The sequence below is a fragment of the Pongo pygmaeus genome, chromosome 15, assembly GCF_028885625.2.
Source record: "Pongo pygmaeus isolate AG05252 chromosome 15, NHGRI_mPonPyg2-v2.0_pri, whole genome shotgun sequence".
Lineage (NCBI taxonomy): Eukaryota > Metazoa > Chordata > Mammalia > Primates > Hominidae > Pongo > Pongo pygmaeus.
In genome coordinates this window covers 17,934,133-17,961,592 of record NC_072388.2, presented here as the reverse complement: position 1 = coordinate 17,961,592, position 27,460 = coordinate 17,934,133, and the positions used below count along the sequence as shown (strand labels likewise).

The 27,460-nt window shown below is 36.0% G+C and overlaps 1 protein-coding gene across 1 annotated transcript; it reads right to left on the bottom strand.

Annotated features, from left to right (window-relative positions):
• Positions 1–10,664: 10,664 nt before the first annotated feature.
• On the bottom strand, positions 10,665–11,711 carry LOC129013006 (olfactory receptor 4K15). Its single transcript, XM_054449274.2, has one exon. It carries the CDS (start codon positions 11,709–11,711, stop codon positions 10,665–10,667), a length of 1,047 nt encoding a protein of 348 aa, XP_054305249.2.
• Positions 11,712–27,460: the final 15,749 nt, after the last annotated feature.

The following is a 27,460-nucleotide window of genomic DNA, read 5'->3' as shown; positions in this document are numbered from 1 at the left end:
TTTTTTCAAAATGCTAAAAATAGACCCCAATCTCTTCTGGCTTATAAGGTTTCTGCTGAGATGTCCACCGTTAGTCTGATGGTATTCCCTTTATGTGTAATTTGGCCCTTTTCTCTAGCTTCCTTTGAGATTTTTTTTTTTATTTCACATTAATCATGAATAGTCTGATGACTATTTGCCTTGGGGATGGTCACATGGTTTAGTATCTCTCAGTAGTTTTCTTAATTTCTTATATCTGGATGGCAATGTCTCTAACAAGATTGGGGAAATTTTATTTAATTATTTCCTGAAATATGTTTTCCAATTTGCTTACTCTTTCTTATTCTTTCTCAGGAATGCCAGTAAGTCATAGGTCTTTGTTGTTTAACATAATATCATATGATATTTCTTGAAGACTTTGTTCATTTTTTAAATTCTTTCCCTCTATTTTTGTCTGACTGAGTTAATTTGAAACATGGTCTTTGAGCTCTGGCATTCTCTATTCTGCTTGTCTAGTCTGCAATTAAGTCTTCTGATTGTATTTTGAAATTCGTGTAGTAAATTTTTCAATTTCAGAAGTTCTGTTTAGGTTTTTGTTAATATACCTATGTCATCTTTCATATCCTGAATCATTTTACTGTTTTTTTTTCTATTGGATTTCAACATCCTCTTGAATCTCGAGTTTCCTTACAACCCATACTTAGAATTTTTTAATCTGTCATTTCAGACATTTCAATCTGGTTAGGTTTCAGTGCTAAGCAGCTAGTGGAATCTTTTGGAGATGTTGAAACACTGTGATTTTTTGTAGTGCTGGAGTTCTTATGCTGATTTTTCTCATCTGAGGAAAGTGTTGCTTCTTATTTTTGAATTTGTATTGTATGGATGGGGCTCTTTATTTTTTTTCCTTTGAGGGTGTAACTGTGGTGGATGTTGTGTATTATATTTGGCTTAGTTTCTGAATGCTTTTGGTGGGGGACAAGGCTCTACATGTTGGTTGTGGATACGCTTTGTGTGGTGGCTTTATCAGATATTGTTTGGTATAGCCATGTATTTTTTATTTGATGGTGCAGTTCAAGCTGTAGTCCAGTATATAGCACTTAGGAGTATGATATGGCAGGTAAGCTGCTGCCCAGTGGATGAATTTGTGCTGATGAGCATGGCAGGAAGAGATCATGATGGAGTGCCCTGAAGCCTCCAGGAAAGAGATGGAGGGGTGCACCAGCTCTTCATCCTGAACTAGCAGAAATGCAGTCTACTTCCCTATCATATCCCTGTCACAGGTCTCATGACCTTGTTTGTAAAATCTTCATCCTTTAGTTCCCAGCGCAGTGCCTTTGTGGGCCATGGATCTGCCTCTCTGATGGCTACCACTATAATGAGGGTCAGGGTAGAACCTCTTCCTCCAGTACAGGACACACAACTTTGTAGTCTATCCTCTCTTGTCAGGGTGTTGCCACTCTGTGTTGGAAGGGGGAGTTGAACCCCACCCCTTGTGAAAGCCAGAGCAGGCGCAGTCTCATTTTCAGCAGGGGTGGATCCACCACACCTGCTGAAAGCACAAAGAATCACTTTCTTTCAGTGCACACTCACCAGCTCTTGCAGGAAGAACTGCTGCTGCATTCATAACAGTGTACAATGGATGAAAGGTGGGAGACGATCCTCTTCTTCATAATTATTCCTGGATATTGATGCTGTCTCGTTCCTCAGTTGGTGCCACATCTGTATTTCCTTTGTCCCAGGGAATACTTTGGCAGGCTGTGCTCCCCGGCTCCTTAAAGTGTGACTCCGTACTGAGAGTAAGACCTCCAGAGAACCTACAATTCCCCAGGCACCCACTGGTCCCTTGTGCTTGCCAAAGTCAGAGCAGGTTGTGGAGTATATTTGCAGTTGGTCTGGTGGTGCAGTGACTTAATGGCAGAGGATCCTTGGGAAGGAAAGTGACACACTGGTGCACGACCAGTATGGTGCCCACCATCTCAGTTCAGGTCCAAAAGGAGAGTGGGTATGGCTGTGCGAGCTGGCCACTGGTTCTGTGTTCTCAGGAAATTCTGTAATCGTTACTGATTGTGTTTCCCTGGCTAGCAAGAGCAAAGGGCCTCCCCAACCATTTAGCACTCGGCAGGTCATTAGAGGGGTGTAGAAAGAAGCAACTTCCACCTACCCTTTTGGCTAAGCTCTGAGTTGCTCAGAGGTTGATATCAGCCAGAGTCTTGCTGCATTCTTCTTCTGTGCTGCAGCTTCTTCCCATGAGCACTCCAACAGGTCCTCACTTCTCTATACTTTCCATTCAAAACTTGTTCTTTCACTGGTAACTTTGATCTTTCTGAGAAGAGCTGGTATGTAATTTCCCTAGTCAACTTGAAAAAAAACTTTTAGTTTTTAGAATGTATACATTTATCACTATAAATTTTCTCCTTCATACTGCTTTTGCTGTATCCCATTAGTTTTGGTATGTTGTGTTGTCATTTTCATTAGTCTCTAAATATTTTCTAATTTCCACTGTGGTTTCTTCTTTAATCAATTGATGGTTTAAGAGTGTATTTAATTTCCACAATTTTGTCAGTTTTCCAGTTTTACTTCTGTTATTGATTTCTAATTTTAGTTCGTTGTGTTCAGAAAATATTTTTTGTGTGATAGCTATCTTTTAAATCTCCTGAGACCTAATTTGGGCCTAACATATTTTCTATCTTGAAAATATTCCATATACACTTGAGAAGAATGTGTATGCTGTTGTTGGGTAAATATTCTGTGCATGTTAGAACTATTTGGTTTATTCTAAGTCCTCTATTTTCCTTACCTATCTTCTATCTGGTTGTTTTATCCATATTGAAAGTAGGGTATTGAAGTCTTAAACTGTTATTGTAGAATTGCTTATTTCTCCCTTCCATTATGTCAGTTTTTGCTTCAAATATTTTGGTGGTTTGTAAGCGTTTGTGATTGTTATATCTTCTTACTGTATTTAACCTTTCATGAGTATATAATATCCTTCTATGTCTCTTGTAAACATTTTTATTTAAAGCCGAATTTTTCTAATATTAGTATAGCCACCCCTGTTCTTTTTTGACACAACACCCTACTCTCTTGACTTACCTAGCCATGTTTTAGTGAAAAATCCTGTTAAGTCAGTTTGGTAAGAATTCCTGCAACCTTGAAATCAAATTCTTTTTTTACTGCCAACTTTTGATAGCTAAGTTCTTGGCCAGACTTTAACAAGAATCCTCCTAAGCCAACCAGTGGTCTCTGACTGCTGTTCAGAAGAAACAAGAGGAATGGATAATGTAAAAATCTGAATCAATATTTCTAATTCTGGGCACATATTGGAATTGGCTAGTAATCTGATATTAGCTTGGTTCCAACAATTGCCCAGTTCACGGAAAGCCTTCTAATTTAGTTCACTTAGGATATTTTTACTTATTTTGCTTTACTCTTGTGGAATATATTGCTGTTGTACTCTCTGTGTGGGAATGTAGGATAAACTTATTCAGTTTCCTTAAATTAAACACTTATTAATCTCCCAGATATCACCTTTTGTCAGAACTCAGAGTTAGGAATGGCCCTCACCATACTGATGCTTTCTGACTGAGCTCCTCTCTACCCCAAATACAGGGGACCCTAATAATTAGGCAGGAATGTCATTACCTCTATTCAGCCTGAAGAAGTTTCAGAAGATGGATCTTCATCCCTTTGCAGCCCTTAGTATTAAGGATTCTCTTATAAAAGTGAGGGGGAAATGTCAGAGGTGTTTGAACCAGAGCAACTCCATCTTAAACAGGAGCTAGGTAAAATAAGACTGAGATCTACTGGACTGCATTTCCAGAAGGTTAAGGCATTCTAAGTCACAGGATGAGATAGGAAGTTGGCACAAGATACAGGTCATAAAGACCTTGCTGATAAAACAGGTTGCAGCAAAGAAGTCAGCCAAAACCCACCAAAATCAAGATGGTGACAAGAGTGACCTCTGGTCGTCCTCACTACTACACTTCTGCCAGCGCCATGACACTTTACAAATGCCATGGCAACATCAGGAGGTTACCCTATATGGTCTAAAATGGGGAGGCATGAATAATCCACTCCTTGTTTAGCATATACTCAAGAAATAACCATAAAAATGGGCAACAAGCAGCCCTTGGGGTGTCTCTGTCTATGGAGTAGCCATTCTTTTATTCCTCTACTTTCTTAATAAACTTGCTTTCCCTTTACTCTGTGTACTCACTCTGAATTCTCTCTTACATGAGATCCAAGAACCCTCTCTTGGAGTCTGGATCCAGACACCTTTCCTGTAATGACCATGTATGAATTGAAAAAATGATTAGACAAAGTGAAAAACAGATTAAAAAATTAGTATTTAGTGTATGATTTCAATTTTCTAAAACTCTACAAAATTCAAACTAATCTAAAGTGACAAAAAGTAGGCCAGTGGTTCTCTGGTGGGAGGAGAGTAGATGAGATCACCATAATATTACAAGGGATCCCTTGGGAGTGATTTATATGTTATAGGTAGTGATGTTTTCTTGCTAGTTTAACACTTACTTATTGTTTGTTTGCTTGTTTACTTGCTTTCTGTGTCCCCTACTATAATTGATTATCTATAGGCAGGGTTGGCAAATTATGGCTCCATGGGCCAAATCTCACTTATAGTCTGTTTATGTATGGCCCACAAGCTAAGAAGGGTTTTTATATTTTTAAAGGGATATAAAAAAGAAAAAAATGCAACAGTAAGGAACAATGTGCAACAGAGACTGTATGCACCTCATAAAGTCTAAATATTTAATATCTGGCCTGTTACAGAAGAAATTTGCCAATCTCTACTCTATATGATCAATTATTTCCTATTCTATTCACATATATGTGGTAGCCTGTATATTACAAAATAGCTAGAAGAGAGTGTTGGAAATAAATATTTGGTGCCACAAAAGAAATAGCACTCAAACATGAATTTTCTCAGCAAGGCAATTTTACTTCTATAGAAGGGTGTGTCTCATGGATGGAGCAACGGTGAGAGCACACCTGAACAAGGGAGGGGAAGGGGTTCTTATCCCTAACACAGGTAGCCCCTGCTGCTGTGTCATTTCCCTATTGGCTAGGGTCAGACCACACATCTAAGCTAATTCAGATTGGCTATTTTAAAGAGAACAGAGGTACGAGCCAGAGTGGCAGGATGAGTAGTTTGGTGGGAAGAACAGTTACAGAACAGGTGACTCAGGATTACTAAGAGCAGAGCAGATGACCAAGGATGACTAAGACCAGAGCAGGTGAACAAGGGTGACTAGGGTCAGAGCAGGTGATAGAGGGTAGGAGGAGGTTATTTACTGAAACTAGGGGCAAGGAGACATAAAGAACAAGGAAATTAACTTTAAAATGAAGAACAAAGAACGGGGAGCCAAACATGCTGATACATTGGTTCTTTGGAGGGGATCTCAGAACTCATTGCACTTAACAATTTGTAGGCTAAAACCTTTGAGGAGGAATTTATGATATCCTACAATTTTCCCCCTTTCAATTTTCATAGTATTTCCTCTTCAAACTTTTTTTTTTTTTTTTTTAACATATCTTGGCTTTGCTGCTCGACTTAATCCTCTAAAAGAAAAAGCTGATCTGAATAAGGTGAAGGAGAGCTAAGGGAGGTTTTAGTAAATGCTGCTTCTGTGAGTCTTTGCACCAGCCCATAGATGCATGGTATGACACAACACTTGACAAGAATGAGTACACCTACTACAGCTGCAGGAGAAGTAAGAATTGAGGCTACGATTCCTCTCCATTTGCTAAATCTTTTTACTACCCACCCTGTGAAGGGGTCATTCACTCCTGAGTTTTTGGCTCAATCATTGGACAGGGCAGTTAGACCTTGCAATGCCTTTGTTGTACTTCCATCAGGGGTGGTGTTGTTGGGATGAAGGTACAACATTGAGTTTTAATCATGGTGCAGACTCCTCCTCTTTCTGCTAATATTATGTCTAAGGCTATTCTATTTTCCCAAGCCATCTGGCTAGTAGGCCCTAATTGCTCAGCTATTCCTTTAACAGCATCTCTAGTGTAGTTAATAAACCACTGTTGGTTCTAATAAATGTAATCTATCCAATCTATGTTTTTATTCATTGTCACCCACAAAAATATTGACTCAAATCCTGCAGCTATTTGATCTCTGGCTTTAAATTTATCTGGTACTTCTCATGGGACCCCAATTACATCTAAATAAATGTGAGAGTCAGAAGACCCATAAAGGGCTTCCCTTGTTTTATGATGTTGTATTTTTCCTCTCTCTGGTTAATGAAATGCCAGGGTGAAAGGGATAGCCTACTGGACAAGAGCACAAGTGCCACTCCAGTTACTTGGCAGAGAGTCCAGTAAAGGTCCACCACAATACCACCATACATCTGCTCGGGGATGAACAAGGGCTGACTGATTGGTAAGCTCTTGGAAAGTATTAAGCTCTATGCATCCTTTCAGGTCTCCAAGAAATGCTAAGTTTCCTCCCTGTCATGAGAGACAAGAAGTGAAATTAATGTGGGGAGACGGAAGCTGGATGGTCTTTCGGGGGCTGACCTGCAGAGTGTTGAACTTTGGGATATAGCAGAGAGAGAACTTGACATGACTTGTTACCCCAGGCTGTGTAATCCTGGAAAAGAGCTACCATGCAGCCCATGCCTGGTCAACTGGAGCACCAACCTAGTGGAAAGGGGTCAATCTAGGCCTCTGGCCTTCCATGCACTCAAGCATAACAGTTGCTTTTGTTTAACCTGCAGATGGAATATTTGATCCATTCAAACCAGGCATTTGCATCTTGATATCCTGTCGTTATTACTAAAGTTTGTTTTAAATCATTTACTTCTACATCATCTACTTTGGTCCTACCATTAGATGGAGGAGGAACAACCGTTTCATTGTGAGAGGTTTTGGAAGAAGGCTTAGGGGAAGGTGTAGGTGGTGGGGGATCAATGAAACATATTTCAAAGTATCTGAAAGGGTCTGTTCCTGAAACCTCATCCCCCATACCATAAAAACTGGCTTAAAGAAGGGAACTGGCTTAGAGAAGGGGAAGAGCTTTGAGGGTTTGGGATAATAACCTGTATTGGATTGCACTGGTTTAGCTGACAGCTAGGTGAAGCCATTCCTTTAGTAAAATGAATGTATGGCTTTAGGAAATTACAACTACTGGTTGAGGCAGCCCATTCTTGCTCTTTAGTGGTCCACAGAACGTTGGACCAACTTCAGCATAAAAGCTCTGTCTATGGGGGGCAAGACCCCAGCTGACGCCGGGGTTCTCATTGAAATCTTCCCAGACTAAATGATCCCAATTCAATAATGTCCAGTCTGAGAAGAGCCAGGAAGGACAGAGGTACTTTTCTGAAGTGGAGAGCTGTCTTTGACTTAAAAAGTCTCCACAGGATGTAACAAGGAAAGCATCAAATGTAACAGTTTGAGGTGAAATTGACTTAGTTACATTAATAACTAGGTGGTCAGCAATAGAGTGAGGAAAGAAGGAGTAATAGAATAGATGAAAGGAAGTTAAATTTTTTTTAGCTTTAGTTTGGTAGGGTTTTCCCCTGGGACTATGGCCCATGACTCTGGAGGGGGTGGCGCTTTCTTGACTCTGGTGTAATGGGTCCATCCTTTTTTTGCTATTTGGACTGTGATTTCCGTAGTTAGGAGCATTAGGTAAGGTCCTTCCCAGGCCGGTTCCAGCTTTTCCTTCTCTCCAACATTTGATGGGGACGTGGTCCCCAGGCCGATGTTGGTGGACTGGAAACTCTAGAGGTGGCATCCGTGCTAAAAGACCTTTAGTTCTGAGGGAAGATAAAATGGAAGATAAACCAAGTATATAATTTCTGAGAAACTGATCTTTTGTTTCAAATGTAGGAAGATCAGTAGTAGAATGTAGATAAGGTGATCCATAAAGCATCTCTTAAGGGGATAGGCATATGTCTTTTCGGGGAGCAGTTCAGACTCTTAACAGGGTAATAGGCCTTTCTACTTTCCCTAATGAAGATGGGTTCCAGGGAGTATGATCATCCCATGTTACATCCAGTACCTGGGATAATTTCTTAATGACATGTGCTGTGAAATGAGTCCCATTGCATGAATTAATGTCTTCTGTTAATCTAAACCTGGATATAATATTTTCAATTAAAGCCTTGACTACATTATTAGCAGTTGTACTTGAAAAGGGAATAGCTTCTACCCAATGAGTAAGGTGATCTACTATTACTAATAAATATTTTAGACAACCAGTTGGAGGCATCTGTGTGTAATCATTCTGGATACTTTGGAATGGCCTTAAGCCTGGACTCCTTCCCCCAAGGGGTAATCTTTTACTAAGCAACTGTCTGTAACCCATTTGGCCAGGGTATAAATTCCTATGCACCCATAAACTCTGAGGACTGCCTCACACATGGCTTGGGGCCCACAATGGGTCCCTTGATGCAGTTGGAACAAGAGCTCCCTTATAAGGGGCTTGGATAACATTTCTCTCTGGTCTAGCAATATCCATTTTCCTTCTGAATTCTCTTTAGCACCTATTTTTATTAGTTTTTAGACCAAAGAAAGCCAAACACCATTTTATATTTGACAATGCTTCCTGTATGATTTTATACAAGATAAGCTAAATTTCATCTTTATATTAGCGTGCCATTAATGTTAAATTTTGACATTAAAATTAATGTCAATTTTAATAAAACCTTGTAGGCATATTTATCCAATTTTTATGTCTGACCATAAGGTAAGATTTTTATAGACTCTTTTTAAGCCTTTATAATTTTTGTTAAAGAACAGGTTAGTGCTTTAAGAAAAACCCATTGTGCTTTTATTTTAATGTCCAGTTTACAGAAAAACTGTACCAGTCACCCTGCACTCTTGTTATTTGAGTAACTTTGCAAGGAACTTGGGTACCCTCTTTAGTGAAAAACATAATATTCAGAGACTTTTTTGCATACTAGGAATAGGAAAAAGTGTGTGAGAGGATAACCAGAGAATCATATTTTCTGGACAAGGCACACTGTACTCCAACTATAATACACAGTAAATGTATTACTATAAGCAGTAATACATTTAAAAAGTGTGCCATCTGGGTCAAAGAAACCAAAAAAACAAAACACCACAAAACCTGCATAGGAAATCCATTCTTCTATTTTCTAGCTTTATAATATTGCACCATATTCTTAATGCTTCTTTACCTTATTTTTATCATATGTAAAATGAAAGGAATAAATATATCCTAGAGATATTTTAAAGCTTAAAAAGATGTAAAACTATTACTACATTTCTTGTTGTTCAATGTTAACTCAGTGGTAATTAGTACTAGTACCACAGTATATCATTTGTTTTATGCATAAAATTAGAATATGCAAAAATATTGTAAAATTGTGGAAGTGTTGTATTATTGTAAAAAGTTTTACTACGTTTTTATACTTACTTTTTTTACTTATACTTTTTTGTATTTAATATTTTTCTTATACTTAAATGTTAATGCACATTTGTTTTATTTTCATTTTGTTATTCTTAAATAACTCGGAACCCTTTGGCTCAGAAACATGTTTTCCCCTTCACTAACAGGAATTATTGAATCCCTTTAGGAGACTCTAAAGACTGAGTCTGGAAAACAATCGGTTAACATTATACCAGACTGTGACTAGAACCCAGTAAAAAAATATAGAAATAGCCTTGAATGCTATAAAAGAGGAAAGGCCTAAAATAGCCTGTAGTGGCGAATCCCCAAAAATCTTGGTCTTGTAAGTGATCAGGGAGGGGTAAATTTATGATGAACTCTAAGGTCTTGAAATAGGGTTCTGTCATTTTCGGAGCCTACTTGGGCAATTTAAAAATGAAATATCAACTGAATTAAAACATCCACATAGAAAAATTACATCTACCAAATACTAATATAAAAATACTCTAAGAAGATAAGATCATAAAAATCTAGGGGGAAAATATTTTATACTAAGATTCAGACTCCTACTATCATGAAGATAAGTGGTAGAGAATTATAACTCATCTCTGGTTCCCCAGATTATTTTATCGGTATTAAACAGAAGTTAACATAGGCCAATACAAAACACACCAGTAAATAAATTTGTTCAGGTGGTTGTTTTTCATGAACAACATATATTAAGCAGCCACTGTGATGAAGGGTTTGTGAAAGTGTTGAATGTAAGTGCCTTCTGCTGGTTAGTCATGCCCTTTTACATTTTACTGTATCTTTCACACTATTCATAGATGTGTCTTCATGTGCTGTCAGATATATAGTGCAGTATAAAATGCATTCGTATCTAGATCTATCACATGCTGTATATCACATATCATATACTTATAAATAGATCTCTTATCTCTGTGGCTTGGAGATAGGCACCTGTCATTACTCCAAAGTTGGTGTGAGTAGTACTGTTTTCAAAGGGAGAGATAACAGTATATTAACCATTTATAAGGCAATGTCATTTTCTCAATGTCATCAAAGTCTATATCTTAAGAAGTTTTAAAATAAAGAATACAAAGTAGGATATTAAAAATATACAATGGAGAAAGAATATTTAAAATCACTAAAGTTTATTTCATGAGTTTTTATTATCATTACAGTTTGCTTCAAATCAATCAACTGACCTTTCCCACAGGCCAAGTTGATTTGCTTTAAGATTACAGTGAATCCACTTGTAAGCATATGGAGACAGGGCTAAAGTGGTAACAGTCTCATAAGTTTACTTTGTTTCTAGGAAAAGAACATTTCTTATGACTACAGAAACCTGACCAGACTTCAGATACCGACTCTTCAGTTTTGACATAGCTGCCTTCACTTCTTTGTTTCTTAGCGTGTAGATTACAGGGTTTAAAATAGGTGTGAAGATGGTGTAGAATACAGCAAGGACTTTGTCAACTGAGTAACTGCTGAAGGGCCACACATAGATGAAAATGCACGGTCCAAAGAACAATGTGACCACAGTGATGTGAGCAGTCAATGTGGAGCGGGCCTTCGCCATGCTTGCAGAAGAGCGATTCCTAACTGTAACAAGTATTACAGTGTAGGAGACAACCAAGAGGAGAAAGGAACTCAGAGAAAGAAAGCCACTATCTGCAACTATCAGTAGGCTGACAACGTAAGTGTCTATGCAGGCTAACTTGGTCACTAGAGGAAGGTCACAGAAAAAACTATCTACCTTATTAGGACCACAAAATGGCAGATTAACCGTGAATGCCAACTGGCTGGTGGTATGGATGAAGCCCACAAACCAGGAAATGAGGACGAGCACAACACATACACGGCAGCTCATGATTGTCATGTAGTGGAGAGGTTTGCATATAGCAACATAACGGTCATAGGCCATGGAAACTAGGAGCACCATTTCACTGCCAGTGAAGAGATGAACAAAGAAAATCTGGGCCAGGCAGGCATCAGAAGAGATAGTCTTGTGCTCAACCAGAAAGTCTGCAATCATTTTAGGGGTAGCAAAAGAGGCAACACATACGTCTATAAATGACAGGTTTGCAAGCAGAAAGTACATGGGTGTGTGAAGGCGGGAATCTGAGGTCACAGTGAGGATGATGAGAAAGTTGCCCAACAGAATTGCTAGATAAAGTAGTGAAAATATAAGAAACAAGAAAGGTTGGAGCTCCCTTGAACTAGACAGTCCCAGCAACACAAATTCTGTCACCCGAGAATGGTTTGTCTCATTCATTGATTTTGGGAGGGACTTAATTTCAGCTACCTGAATAGAAGAGAAACAGAGATCAGTTAATGAAGTGAGCATAGGTTTGATTTTCCAATTACACTTAAAATTTTCAGAATTCCAATTCCTATTCCTATGTATGTGTCTGGGTTTTCATGAGTTATTACAAATTATACAGCTAGTACAGCTAAGTATGGAAGATTGGGTTAAAGGGGAGTGTTGTCAAGGAGATGTTCAACCAACTGGGATATCTAAATACATTAATTTAAGAAATAAAATCGACAATTTAAAAAAGAATTTGAGCATCTGAAGTTTTTGTGACACTACAGAAATCCAGTCTAAAAATCTACACAGACAAAATCTAAACCAATTTTTCTAAAGTAAATGATATAAAATTTTTTTGAACATCTGCCACAGAGGAAGATAATTTCACAAACTTGATGACTGAAAAAATTAGACACAGAAGAGTATACACTGTATCGGCCTATTTAAATGAAGTTCAAAAATGGCAAACTGAGGTGTAGAAAAACCTCGTAGCAGTTGTCCTTAAGGGACAGGAAGTGGTCGTGGGAGGGGTTTCTGAAGTGCTGGTAATATTCTTTCTTGATGTGGTTGATAGTTACATGGGAGTGTTTACTTCATGAAAACTTACTGAAATATGAACTTTTGCTTTTTTCACTTTTTATACATAAGTTGCATAATTATGAAAATTAAAACAAGAAAGAGAGAGACAGCATTAGATTTGTGTAAGAGAGCTCACAGGAGAAATCTTTGCCTTAAGTGATTATATCTTATTTCTTCTCTACAGTTAAAAATTATATAAAGTGAAGTACAGAACCCTGGCAAAATTGAAAGGCCCCAATATTATTGGAACTCTTTTATGATTCAGCTCTTCATGGAGTTCTACTTTATCATGAAATTGAGTGCACTGGTTCCTTTCAATTAATCCCTGAAGCTATGAAGCTTCTTTAAACTTAGCCATTGGTGTTACTAACAGTAGACATTTTATTGAGCTATGATTGATATTTCATTTGATGTGATGTGGCTTAAAAACTTATAAGTTATATTGCTTACTATAAATACTAATATAACTAATAAGTTATATTACTTATTACTAAGGAATTCAGACCAGAAAGAAAATGACTTTTCTTTTCTACTCAGTTATTCTATATTCTATGTTATCAGAACTTTCTTCCTTTTGTTACTTTTATTTGTAGAAGCTATTTAGAACTTAGAAAAGTTTTATGGTAAATAAGAAAAAATAAAATGTGAATTTTAAAGGAACATTACGTTATCTGATTTTGAAGAATCTTTCTCTGCATCTTAATCAGGTCTTGGGAGAGGATGTCTTTTATTTTACTCATTTCTAACCACTTGCAATTTTTTATATTAATGTCTTCTTAGATCATAGCTGCAAATTGCTTAGTCTCTCTTTGGGTTAGACTGGAGGGTTTATTTATAAGAACAGAACATGTGATAAATAATTTTAACTCTCAGAAACCAAATTTAGAGTCACCTCTGTATTTCAAATCTCCAATTCTCCCAAAAAAAATGCAAATTTTCTCCCTTATTTCCAGATGATGTGTTCCAAGAACCCCAGTGGATGCTTGAAACAACTGATAGTACTGATTCCTATATAAGCTATATTGTTCCTATACATGCATACCTAAGATAAAGTTTAATTTGTAAATTAGGTGCAGTGAGAGATGAACAGTAATAACTAACAATAAAATAAAAAACTATAACAATATGCTGAAATAGCATTTATGTGAATGTGTTTCTTTTTTTTCTCTCTTTCGCTCTCAAAATAGGTTATTATTTTTGGACCACAGTTGACCTAAGGTAACTGAAACTGCTGAAAACAAAACCATGGATAAGGGAGGACTCTTGTATTATCACAGATTATATCAAAACTATGGCTCTAGGCTTTTTGGAAGAGTTTAACAAGTGGAGCTTGAAGGTAAAGCAGGCTACCGAAAAAAATTATACAAATCTCTCTTCTCACTTCCCAGAAGTCCTGACCCTTCAATCCTGTGACATAAATACTGCATTGATTCCCTAAGGCATGAATAGAAGTAAAATCTAACAAAATCAGTGAATAGGAGTTCATAGGTACTCTATCAGAAAGAGAAAAGCCGTAAGCACAAGGAATGAGTGTCCTAGGGAGACCCTCTGGTGCTACAGCAGAGAGGGGCATCAGGAGGCATTTCTGAGCACAGAAACTTCCTGGTGTCTTTAGGCTAAGACACATAATCCAACTGTGTGAAAGACAGTCATAAGAATCATCCTCCTGATAGCTTTTCTGACTGTTCTGCAGAGCTCTATTGTTCCATTTTCATTGGCTTCTTCAGGTGCTCAGAAAAAGAAAAGACTCTGTTTTTCATGGAGAAAAACATTGGGCAAATTTATTCAATCAAGAACTATCTTAGTATGTAAGATGAAAGTGGTGGAACACATGAACTCTGAACCTGTTTCTTACCTAAATCCATTCTTGTTTAGTTCACTTGCTTTGTATAAATTTAAATGCCTGCTTTTCCCCAGGCACTGTGCTATGCACTGATGATAAAGCAGGTAGGTTTATAACTTGTCTCCCTAGAACTTATTTGCTAATATTAATAACCCTTTGTTTATTTAGACAAGCTGACGAATTCACTTCCCTTTACCCCTAGTACATTCCCTATTAGATAAAATGGACTGTCTTTTTGTTCCCAATAAGATCACTGTACTGTAGTGAAAACAAAGCTATTATTTTAAAATGTTCCATGTTGTATCATTGGGTAACTGTGTGATGCTGAGCAGTTCCTTTAGCCATTCCGGGACTATTATCATCAAATATTAAATCTTGAGACTATTAACCTCAAAGAGACACTAAAAATATTTCTTAAAAGATTATGTAAATGAAAATTCTTTAACCAACTGTGGTGACTAACTATATGTTTGCATTCTTAGTAATGTATTATTTTAGTTCAGAAGAAGTAAATATTTTTTCATAATTTTACATTATGTGGTCTGACTCACACAAGAATGAGTTTCCAATAAGTAGATGTGTTTATGTAAAGACCTTTTTTAAAAAAAATTCTTGAAAATTTGAAGATGGATTAATGCATGTATACAGGGCAATGGTTGGCAAACCTCAGTTCCCTTCTATTTTAAATTCTGTCAAATGAATCTTGCCTCAATATTTCTATCACAGATACTATGACTGATAGATGATGTGAAATAAATAGGTATCATTTATAGGGGCCACCAAACTCTACCAGTTCGAATAGGTATCTTTCACAAACTTGCCAATATTGCTGTTCCCCTGACCCTCCCACTCAAAATGCAGATCAGAGAAATAGCAGTCTCTCTATTATAGACTATATTGGAGACAAATGCTGGTACATGGTCTTCAGAAGGATGCTGACAAAACACTTTCACTTACCTAAGATGAAATGGAAAGTGTGGAGCTATCCTGTAATCTATAGTCATTAATGCTTGGGAAAAATTTCGTTGTTACTTCCACATCTCCTAAGAAAACAGAACAATCCCTCAGGAGATAAGCCATAAGGAATTTGCTTCTAAATAAGACAGAAGTGGATTCAGGGTGTCTGTAGCTGAGTAGTCTTCAAGGAGGTGAGACAGGTCTGGATGCTGTATCTTAATCTAAGTCTTAGGCAACTAGAGGAGCATTTGGAGCAGTCAGGAATCTGAAAGGAGAAAAAGAGTAGACTGAAAAGAAGAAATGCTGAAAACGAAATCTTCTGCTTCACAATTTTGCAAAGGATTCAGCCTCACTGGATCTATAAAACTGGAGAATGTTTTAGGAAGTACCATCAATAATAGTGATTTTTATATGATTTGGGATCTGTAAAGACTCTGAAGTAGTAGGAATATCGCACCATTTTATCAAAAATTTCATCAGGGAAGATTTAGGGTTTTCTTCCTTTCATCTGACTTTCCCTTGCTTCAAAGTGTAGGTGACTTTTTACTTGCTTCTCACAGATGTTATATATATATATACAAATCTCATATGTTATATATTATATATATATAATGATTATATGTATAATCGTTATATAACTAAATCAAACATCTTGTTTGATTTATATAATGATTTATATAATGGTTTATGTAAATGATTTATATAATGATATATATAATCATTATATAACTAAATCAAACATCTTGTGCAGTAGTGATATAATGAATTTACCATAATAGTAGTAATATTTTAAAATATATTTTAAGGAATTATACATGGGATATGCTTCTGTTCACAAATAGAATATATATCCAGCAAGAAATGTTGAATTTCACTAGTGGTTTATATTACTACTTTCTAGTCATAGACAAACAAGGACCATTCTAAACTATAAGCTTTAAAAACCTGAAGTTCAAATCAATGGATGCTGGCCAAAGACATTATGGACTATCAAAAATGTATTAGCCATATTGATTACAATGTACACTACTTGTGTTTGTGCGTGATAGGTGCGCTAAAAATCTTATACTTCCCTACTATATAATTTATCAACGTAACCAAAACCTCTTGTATCCTAAAAGTTATTGAGATAAAAGAACATGTTAATTTTTAAAAATTAAATACATGTATTAGCCTAGGATATAGAAAATATATTTTCCAATTCTATCTTTCACTAAATAACTCTATAATTGTAAGCAAATTACATACCCTCCCAGGTGCTCTGTGTTTCCTGAAAAAAGAGTAGAATTCCCTCTCCCAAACACAGTCTCCGGTTTTTGAAAAACGTGATCCAAAATGAGTAAGTCAATTCAAAGATAAGAATAATTATAAAATATTATATTGAAATTAAGGTATATCCAATCAAAAGGGTAAAACGCCTGGTTTTAGTAAAGTAATGCAGCAGTCACTCTTCAGAGTTAGGTATTGGGACAACAGTAAATAGGTAAAATGGGCAGAGAATATTCAAAGATTAATTTAAAACAATACGGAGGATAATTGACTGTCTCTGTTCTCTGTTCTCTGTTCTGACTCAATCTCTGTCCTTGGCCTTAAAATATCAGCACCTACCCAGGAAAACAATATTCACCAGAAGCCATTGGATGAGGGACAAAGATAGAGAACCCATGTCTTTCCAGACTTCAGTCTTCACCCTGTACACTCTGAAGTATCAGTTAACTCAGCACACTGATATAAGAAAAGCCACCACGATTCTTACAAGCTAATTAGGAATTTGACGTCACTGGACTGTAGTGACCAAGAGACCCAGAGGAGAGTTGTGATAGCAGAAATCACCTTAATCAGGGATAATTATGTGAGACAATTTGTTTGTCCACAATAATTATAGTGCATCGCCTTGAGGATTTCACAAATGGAAGAAGCAGCAGGCCTAATGGAAATGCTTTGTTCTGTAAGAGATGTAACACTTGTTTTTAAAAGCAATGAGTAATTTTGTTAGCTAATTCTTTGTGCTTCTGAAGAGCTTTAGAAAAGCACTATTGGGAGTGTCAAAAATTGATAGGGAGTCATCATATGACTGTGCATATTACATGGCAAACACCTTGGCATTTTGACAGCTTCACAAGAGCCATATGCTTGGTTTCTAAGAAGGGCAAGGATTCTAGAGTAAAAAAGTGAAAGCTGCTTTATTAATACAGTGGCAATGCTGTATCCTACAGAGTAGATTCTAGTAAAGAGACTCCAAATAATTTTGCAAACATTTATACTTCTGAGTTCAAATAAAGAATCTGAGCATTAATGGGACTCTAGATTCATAACACAAAACTCAAGACTCTAGTACCATACAGTCTAGATGTGTCATGATAAAAACTTCCCGGTGCACCCCCTTTACAGATAACCACTTCCCCTCCTCAAAAACCATTCTTCTGTTTTCCATGCCTACAGCTTTGCCTTTTCCAGAACATGAGACAAATGAAATTGTACAATGTGTAGCCTTTTCAACTGTCTTCTTTCATTTAGCAATATACATTCAAGATTCATTCTTCTTGTTGCATGGATTAATAGCTCATTCTTTTTTTTTTTTTTTTTCCTTTTATTATTATTATTATTATTATCATTATTATACTTTAGGTTTTATGGTACCTGTGCGCAATGTGCAGGTAAGTTACATATGTATACATGTGCCATGCTGGTGCGCTGCACCCACCAACTTGTCATCTAGCATTAGGTATATCTCCCAATGCTATCCCTCCCCCCTCCCCCCACCCCACAACAGTCCCCGAAGTGTGATGTTCCCCTTCCTGTGTCCATGTGTTCTCATTGTTCCATTCCCACCTATGAGTGAGAATATGCGGTGTTTGGTTTTTTGTTCTTGCGGTAGTTTACTGAGAATGATGATTTCCAGTTTCATCCATGTTCCTACAAAGGACGTGAACTCATCATTTTTTATGGCTGCATAGTATTCCATGGTGTATATGTGCCACATTTTCTTAATCCAGTCTATCATTGTTGGACATTTGGGTTGGTTCCAAGTCTTTGCTATTGTGAATAATGCGGCAATAAACATATGTGTGCATGTGTCTTTATAGCAGCATGATTTATAGTCCTTTGGGTATATACCCAGTAATGGGATGGCTGGGTCGAATGGAATTTCTAGTTCTAGATCCCTGAGGAATCGCCACACTGACTTCCACAAGGGTTGAACTAGTTTACAGTCCCACCAACAGTGTAAAAGTGTTCCTATTTCTCCACATCCTCTCCAGCACCTGTTGTTTCCTGACTTTTTAATGATTGCCATTCTAACTGGTGTGAGATGGTATCTCATTGTGGTTTTGATTTGCATTTCTCTGATGGCCAGTGATGGTGAGCATTTTTTCATGTGTTTTTTGGCTGCATAAATGTCTTCTTTTGAGAAGTGTCTGTTCATGTCCTTCGCCCACTTTTTGATGGGGTTGTTTGTTTTTTTCTTGTAAATTTGTTGGAGTTCATTGTAGATTCTGGATATTAGCCCTTTGTCAGATGAGTAGGTTGCAAAAATGTTCTCCCATTTTGTAGGTTGCCTGTTCACTCTGATGGTAGTTTCCTTTGCTGTGCAGAAGCTCTTGAGTTTAATTAGATCCCATTTGTCAATTTTGGCTTTTGTTGCCATTGCTTTTGGTGTTTTAGACATGAAGTCCTTGCCCATGCCTATGTCCTGAATGGTAATGCCTAGGTTTTCTTCTAGGGTTTTTATGGTTTTAGGTCTAACATTTAAGTCTTTAATCCATCTTGAATTGGTTTTTGTATAAGGTGTAAGGAAGGGATCCAGTTTCAGCTTTTTCCATATGGCTAGCCAGTTTTCCCAGCACCATTTATTAAATAGGGAATCCTTTCCCCATTTCTTGTTTTTGTCAGGTTTGTCAAAGATCAGATACTTGTAGATATGTGGCATTATTTCTGACGGCTCTGTTCTGTTCCATTGATCTATATCTCTGTTTTGGTACCAGTACCATGCTGTTTTGGTTACTGTAGCCTTGTAGTACAGTTTGAAGTCAGGTAGTGTGATGCCTCCAGCTTTGTTCTTTTGGCTTAGGATTGACTTGGCGATGCGGGCTCTTTTTTGGTTCCATATGAACTTTAAAGTAGTTTTTTCGAATTCTGTGAAGAAAGTCATTGGTAGCTTGATGGGGATGGCATTGAATCTGTAAATTACCTTGGGAAGGATGGCCATTTTCATGATATTGATTCTTCCTACCCATGAGCATGGAATGTTCTTCCATTTGTTTGTATCCTCTTTTATTTCCTTGAGCAGTGGTTTGTAGTTCTCCTTGAAGAGGTCCTTCACATCCCTTGTAAGTTGGATTCCTAGGTATTTTATTCTCTTTGAAGCAATTGTGAATGGGAGTTCACTCATGATTTGGCTCTCTGTTTGTCTGTTATTGATGTATAAGAATGCTTGTGATTTTTGCACATTGATTTTGTATCCTGAGACTTTGCTGAAGTTGCTTATCAGCTTAAGGAGATTTTGGGCTGAGACAATGGGGTTTTCTAGATATACTATCATGTCATCTGCAAACAAGGACAATTTGACTTCCTCTTTTCCTAATTGAATACCCTTGATTTCCTTCTCCTGCCTAATTGCCCTGGCCAGAACTTCCAACACTATGTTGAATAGAAGTGGCGAGAGAGGGCATCCCTGTCTTGTGCCAGTTTTCAAAGGGAATGCTTCCAGTTTTTGCCCATTCAGTACGATATTGGCTGTGGGTTTGTCATAAATAGCTCTTATTATTTTGAGATACGTCCCATCAATTCCTAATTTATTGAGAGTTTTTAGCATGAAGGGTTGTTGAATTTTGTCAAAGGCCTTTTCTGCATCTATTGAGATAATCATGTGGTTTTTGTCTTTGGTTCTGTTTATATGCTGGATTACATTTATTGATTTGTGTATATTGAACCAGCCTTGCATCCCAGGGATGAAGCCCACTTGATCATGGTGGATAAGCTTTTTGATGTGCTGCTGGATTCTGTTTGCCAGTATCTTATTGAGGATTTTTGCATGAATGTTCATCAAGGATATTGGTCTAAAATTCTCTTTTTTTGTTGTGTCTCTGCCAGGCTTTGGTATCAGGATGATGCTGGCCTCATAAAATGAGTTAGGGAGGATTCCCTCTTTTTCTATTGATTGGAATAGTTTCAGAAGGAATGGTACCAGCTCCTCCTTGTACCTCTGGTAGAATTCGGCTGTGAACCCATCTGGTCCTGGACTTTTTTTGGTTGGTAAGCTATTGATTATTGCCACAATTTCTTTTTTATATGTAATAGTATCCCATTGTATTTCTACCACAGTTTGTGTATCCATTTGTATATTGAAGGACTTCTTGGTTGCTTTTTCTCTGTTTTTGGTGATTATGAATAAAACGGCTATAAACATTTTTTGTAGGTTTTTTATGTTTATGTTATTTTTCAAGTCAGGTGGAAGATATGATTTCATAAGAAGAAATATTTGATTCTATCTGTTTTAAACTTGGAAATTAGGTGCAAACAGATTAGGATTGGTATGCCTTCATGATTGATTAAGCCCTTTATCATATGACATGCTTCTCTTTACTTTTGATTATATTTTTTCTTCTGAAATCTAGAGTCAGATATTGATATGACTGCTTTAGCTCCTTTATAATTACTATTTGCATTGTATTGTATATCTTTGTTCATCTTTTTATGTTTAAGTAGTCTGTGTCTTTATATTTAAAGTGGATTCAAGGTAGGCAGCAAATAGTTGGCTCTTGCTTGTATTGTTCATTCTAGCAATGTCTGCCTTTTAGTAGACTTCTTATAGTATTTACACATAATGTAAATGATATGTTGGGTTTATGTCTACTACCTTGCTACTTTTTTTTTTAGTTTGGGACTTCCTTTACTTTCTATTTTTGTAGTAGAATTATATCAACCATGATATGTCTTACTTTTGTTTGACTTACAAAGTCTTCATTTCACTTTCATTTTGAAGGTTATTTTTCATACTTAAATTATTGTGTTGACTCTGTTGTTTTCATTCTGTTTTTTAACAATTCTAATCCTGTTTTATAATAATAAGTATTCAGTTATTCAAATCCTGGTTTTTCAGCATATGGTTGTTCTTTTATCCATGGCTACTGTAAGATATTTTCTGTATGACAAGTTTCCCATATAATTGTGGTATGTCTTCTTGTGATTTTCTTTTGGTTTATCTCGCTTGAGGTTGGTAGAACTTCTTGACTTTTTTTTATTATAACTTTCAATCAAATTCAGAACATTTTGGTCCCCATTTTTAAATATATTTTTTCTATACATTCCTTTTATCCTTTCCTCTGGAACTCCAACTACATATGTGTTAGGCCAGTTGGCATTCTCTTGCATATTGCTGTGACTCTGTTCAATTTTTCCTTTCCTATTTTTGTCTCTGTACATTGGCTTAGAGATTTTCTATTGCTGTGTCTTCTAGTTTACTGATAATTTCCTTCGTGGTGTCTAACATTTTTCACCTCACGAAATCTTGATGTTGTTAATGTATTCCATTCCTCTCTTCATTGTGTTTATATTTTTTATTTATATACTTGAACATATTTATGACAGCTCTCTTAAAGTTATTTTATTCTAATTTCCACATCTTGGTAATTTCTGAGCTTATTTGAATCAATTTCCAATTCTACTCATGATGATGTATATTTTTATGCTTTATTACATTTATTAATGGTGGACACTAAAAATATTTCTGAGTGCTGGATTCTTTCTTTTTTTATTCAAAAGTAGTAGTCTGTTCAGTCACAAAGTTACTTGTGGGCTAGGCTAATTATGTCATTTTATTTTTAAATATTTTAGTATGGGTTTAGAGTAGGCTTCTCTAAGCTACTTTAGCCTTAGTATTAAGGAATTATCTGATATTTAAGGAATTGCCCAGGATCAACTAAGGTCTTGGGTATTTATATTTTATTTTATTTTATTTTATTTATTTATTGAAATGGAGTTTTCACTCTTGTTGCCCCAGCTGGAGTGCAATGGCACAATCTCGGCTCATCGCAACCTCCGCCTCCCAGTTTCGATCCATTCTCCTGCCTCAGCCTCCCAAGTAGTTGGGATTACCGGCATCCGCCACCAAGCCTGGCTAATTTTGTATTTTTAGTAGAGATGGGGGTTTCTTTATGTTGGTCAGGCTAGTCTGGAACTCCCAATCTCAGATGATCCACCTGCCTTGGCCTCCCAAAGTGCTAGGATTATAGGCATGAGCCACCGCACCTGGCCAGTCTTGGGTATTTTTAAAAGACTGTCTTCTCTGGCTGATCAGACATCATATGTCTCCTGAGTAAACTCACACAGTTCAGCTTACAGCTCTATAAAATTTTTCCTAGATTTTAGAAGCTTTAGCCTCTGTATACTCATCTTACTACTCAATAACAACTCAAGTGGGCCCCATAGAAATTTCCAGAGAGTTTTTTTCTATGTAATTTTTCTGTTTTTTTTTTTTGTTGTTGTTGTTGTTGTTGTCCTGGATGTAGATTTTGGCCATTGCCAACTCTCTGAGCTCCATTTTCTGTATTCTAACTCATCGAGTCAATTGTGCTTGTTGTCCTGGATGTAGATTTTGGCCACCGCCAACTCTCTGAGCTCCATTTTCTGTATTCTAACTCATCAAGTCAATTGTGCTTGTTGTCCTGGATGTAGATTTTGGCCACTGCCAATTCTCTGAGCTCCATTTTCTGTATTCTAACTCATCAAGTCAATTGTGCTTGTTGTCCTGAATGTAGATTTTGGCTGTCGCCAACTCTCTGAGCTCCATTTTCTGTATTCTAACTCATCAAGTCAATTGTGCTTGTTGTTCTGGATGTAGATTTTGGCCATCACCAACTCTCTGAGCTCTAGTTTGTGTATTCTAACTCACCAAGTCAGTTGTGCTCTGCTTTGAATTATATTTGCTGCCCTGAGATGTACAGAGTACCTCTACACAGGAAACTAGGTTGATCATAATATTAATCTTACGTTTTATTCTCTCAGGGATCTTAGTCTTGTGTTGCATGTAGACTAATGCTTAAACACAATGTAGTGATATATTTTATCCAGTTTTCTTGTTGATTATGAAGAGAAATTAAATCCAGTAGTACCTCATGGCTGGAAGTGGAAGTTCATACTTTTTTTTTAAATAAAAAAATCATGAATACTGTTTACTTCTCTTTTAAAATGATTTATAATTCATTTACCATGAAATTTATCCTTTTAAAGTGTACAATTCAGTAAATTTTATCATGTTAACAAGGTTATGTAGCTATCACTACTGTCTGACTCTAAAACATTTTCCACAACCCCAAAAGAAACCCTGTAACCATTAGTATTTACTTCCCGTTCTCCCTAAATGCAGCCCTTGGATACCATTAAACTATTTTCTGACTCTTTGGAATTGTCTATTCTGGACATTTCTAATAAGTGATATGACATAATAATAATGTGTCTGGCTTCCTTAACTTGGCATATTGTTTTTAAGTTTCATCCATGTTATGGCATGTATCAATACTGTATTCCCTCTTATAGCTATGTAATATTACATTGTAAGGATATAGAAATTTTGTTTATTCATTCATCAGTTGATGGGAATTTGAGTTGTTTCCAGTTTTGATTGTTGATAGTACTGCTGCTATGAATACTTGTGTACAAGTTTCTGGATAAACATCTTATTTCTCTGAAATGAAATAAAAACCTATGAACTCTGACTAGAATTGGAATTTCTGGGGCATGTGTTTCACTTTTTGGGGAACTACCAAACAGATTTCCAGAGTGGCTACACCAATTTACATTGTTACAAGCAATAGATGAGGAATTTAATTTCTTGACAATTTTGACAGCATTTGTTATCTTCCATTTTTTAAATTACTTACAGCTATCCTAATGGTTGTGAATTGGTATATCGTTGTAGTTTAAATTTCCATTTTATTAATGACTTATGGTGTTGAGCAATATTATGTGGTTAAAGTTATGCGCATGTCTTGTTTGGAGAAAAGTCTGTTCAAATACATTGCCCGTTTTTAGGTGGGTTATTTGTCTTTAGTTGTTATTTTTGAGAGTTCTTTATATATTCTGGATACAAGACCCATGTCAGACATAAGTTCACAATTTTTTTTTCATTTGGTGAGTTTTCTTTGAACTTTCTAGATTGTGTCATTTAAACCTCAACAGTTTTTAATTTTGACAAAATTAAATATCTATTTTTCTTTGGTTACTTGTGTTTTAGGTGTCAAATGAGAGAAATTATTGCCTAATCCAAAGTCACAAAGATTTACATATGTTTTGGTATGCTGTGTTTTCATTTTCTTCTTAAAGCATTTTATAATTTCCCTTGTAATTCTTTCTTTGGTCCTATGGATATTAGGAACATGTTGTTGAACTTCCACTATTTGTTTATTTTTCAAGTTTTATTGTGTTATTGATCTCTAATTTCATTCTATTGTAATCAGAAAACATAGTTTGCATGATTTTAATCCTTTTAAATTTAGTTAGACTTGGTTTAGGGCCTAATATATGGTCTATCCTAGAGAATGTTCTATGTGCACTTGAGGAAACTATGTATTCTACTGTTGTTTGGTGGAGTGTTTTGTAAATACATTAAGTCTAGGTGACTTACAGAGTTTTTCAAGTCTTTTATTTCCTTGCTGATCTTCCATCTTAGTGCTCTACTTAAAAGTATTAAAATTTTTGTCTATTATTGTCAAACTGTCTATTTCTCCCTTGAATTGTGTAAGTTTTTTCTTTATGTATTTTAGGACTCTGTTGCCATTTAATGAAATAAAAAAACACATACACATATGTGTACAAAATTGTTTAATCTTCTTGATAGGTTTATGCTTGTATCATTACACAATGTCCTTCTCTCTCTATTAAACTATCACAAGGACACAAAACCAAACACCACATGTTCTCACTCATAGGTGGGAATTGAACAATGAGAACACTTGGACACAGGGTGGGGAATGTCACACACCGGGGACTGTTCTGAGGTGGGAGAAGGGGTGAGGGATAGCATTAGGGGATATACCTAATGTTAAATGATGAGTTAATGGGTACAGCACACCAACATGGCACATGTATACATATGTAACTAACCTGCACGTTGTGCACATGTACCCTAAAACTTAAAGTATAATAAAAAAATATATAAAAAGATGTTTTGTTACAAAGTCCATTTTATCTGATGTTGATATATCCACTCCAACTCTCTTTTGCTTATGGCTGTTGGCATACTATATATTTTTTTCATGAATCTTCTGTCAACCTATTTGTATGTTTGAATCAAAAGTGAGTTTTTTATAGGCATCATATAGCTAAGTCATGTTTTCAATCCATTCTGCTTATATCTGCCTTTTAATTGAAGTATTTAATCTATTTACATTTAGTCATTAGTAATAAGGTAGGGCATCTGCTACCCTGTTATTTGTTTCTATATGTCTCGTATCTTTTATGTTTCTCTATTTCTTATTATAGTCTTCTTTCATGTTAAACATATGTTTGCTAGTATATCGTTTTAATTATCTTGTATTAGTGGTTTCCCTGGGGCTTACAATTATCACCTTAACTTATAACAATCAAGTTTGGATTAGTATCTATTTAATTTCAATAATATTTTTAAAATTTTGCTTCTATATAGCTCTGTTTTTCCCCTTTCTCCGGGCTGTTATTGTCATACAAATTACATCTTTATACATGTTGTGCTGAACAACAAGTGGATTTGTAGGTGTTTCTTTGTGAAGTTATCTTCTAAATCAGGTAAAAGAAAAAAGTATTACAAATAAAATATATATTTGTGTATTTTACCCTTACATACGCCTTTACCTTTATTAGTCCTCTTTATTTCTTCATATGTATTCAAGTTACTGTCCAGGACTTTTACTTCAACCTAACGGGCTCTTTTTAGTATTTACTGTTAAGAACCAAACTACTTTTCTTTAATAAATGTTCCCTGGGTTACTATAAGCCTTTCTTTAATCTCCAGGACATGGAAACAGTGGCTCTGTAAATTTTTGTCAATTTTTCATTTCTTTATGGAAGAGGGATTTTAGTTTAGCTCCTTACTTTATCATTTTTGGTGGCATAACACTCTATTTTGTAGGGTGTTTTTTCTTTTACCATTTTTACTGGATATATATTCAGTAGAAAATAAATCATTCTACCAAAAACACACATGGACTTGTATGCTCATCCCTGCACTATTCACAATAGCAAAGACATGGAATCAACCCAGGTGTCCATCAGTGGTATAATAGATTGGATTTTTAAAAATCATAAACATACACCATGGAATACTATGCAGCTATAAAAAAGAATAAAATCATGTTTTTTGCAGCAACATGGATAGAGCTGAAGGCCATAATCCTAAGCAAATTAACTCAGGAACAGAAAACCAAGTACTGCATGTTCTTATAACTAGGAGTTAAACATTGAGCTCATATAAATATAAATACGATAACAATAGACACTGTGGACTACTAGAGGGTGAAAAGGGAGCTTGGTTTAAAAACCACCTATCAGGTACTATGCTCACTACCTGTGAGATCCATACTCAGTATGTGAGGTTTGGAGTACGGATCTCATCATATGTGTGAGCATCACACAAGATTCCCCTGTAACAAATCTACGCATGTATCCCCTGTATCTAAAATAAAAGTTGAAAAGAAAAAAAATTTCCAGGGATTTTGATGATCGGATAAATCTGATAAGCACTCAACTAGTTGGCCTCTAAAGTCCTTTTGATTTAGATGTGCTGTGAACCTCACCTCCTTCTACTTTATGTTTACATTTTTGGCTTTTTTGTTAAAATTATTTTTGCCTTCTGCGTTGATATTTCAAATAAGTGGAGTAGATAACAGTGTCATTCCTAGATATCATTGTGTGCTTATGGCTGATATTAAACTTTTCAGCCATATATAATTTTTATATTCTTCACTTATGAAAGTTTTCTTTACAACAATAATAATTATTTTTAAGCCGTTTTTGCACCTATTGAAGTAACTGTATATATGTATGTATGTACATTATATATAGTTTTTCTTTTATTCTGTTAATACAGTGAATTGTATTAAATTATAATCAATGTTCATTCATTCAGTTCATCATCAACATTGCATTGCTTATAATCTCAAATGGATACTATTTTATTATTCTGTTTTCCTGAATTTGTATTGCTCTGTTTTTAAAGGAATTTTGTATTTTTCTTTTTGAGTGAGATTGGCCTACAATTTTTCCTTCTTATATGACCCTTTTCAAATTTTGAAGTTAGAATTATTCTAGCTCATTACGTGAGTGGAGCAACTGCTCTCAGAAAGAGGAAACAATGTCAGTCTGTTTCAGATGACACTTTATTAATTTTTTAATTTTAATTTTCAATTTTTCTGGGTAGATAGTAGGTGTTCAG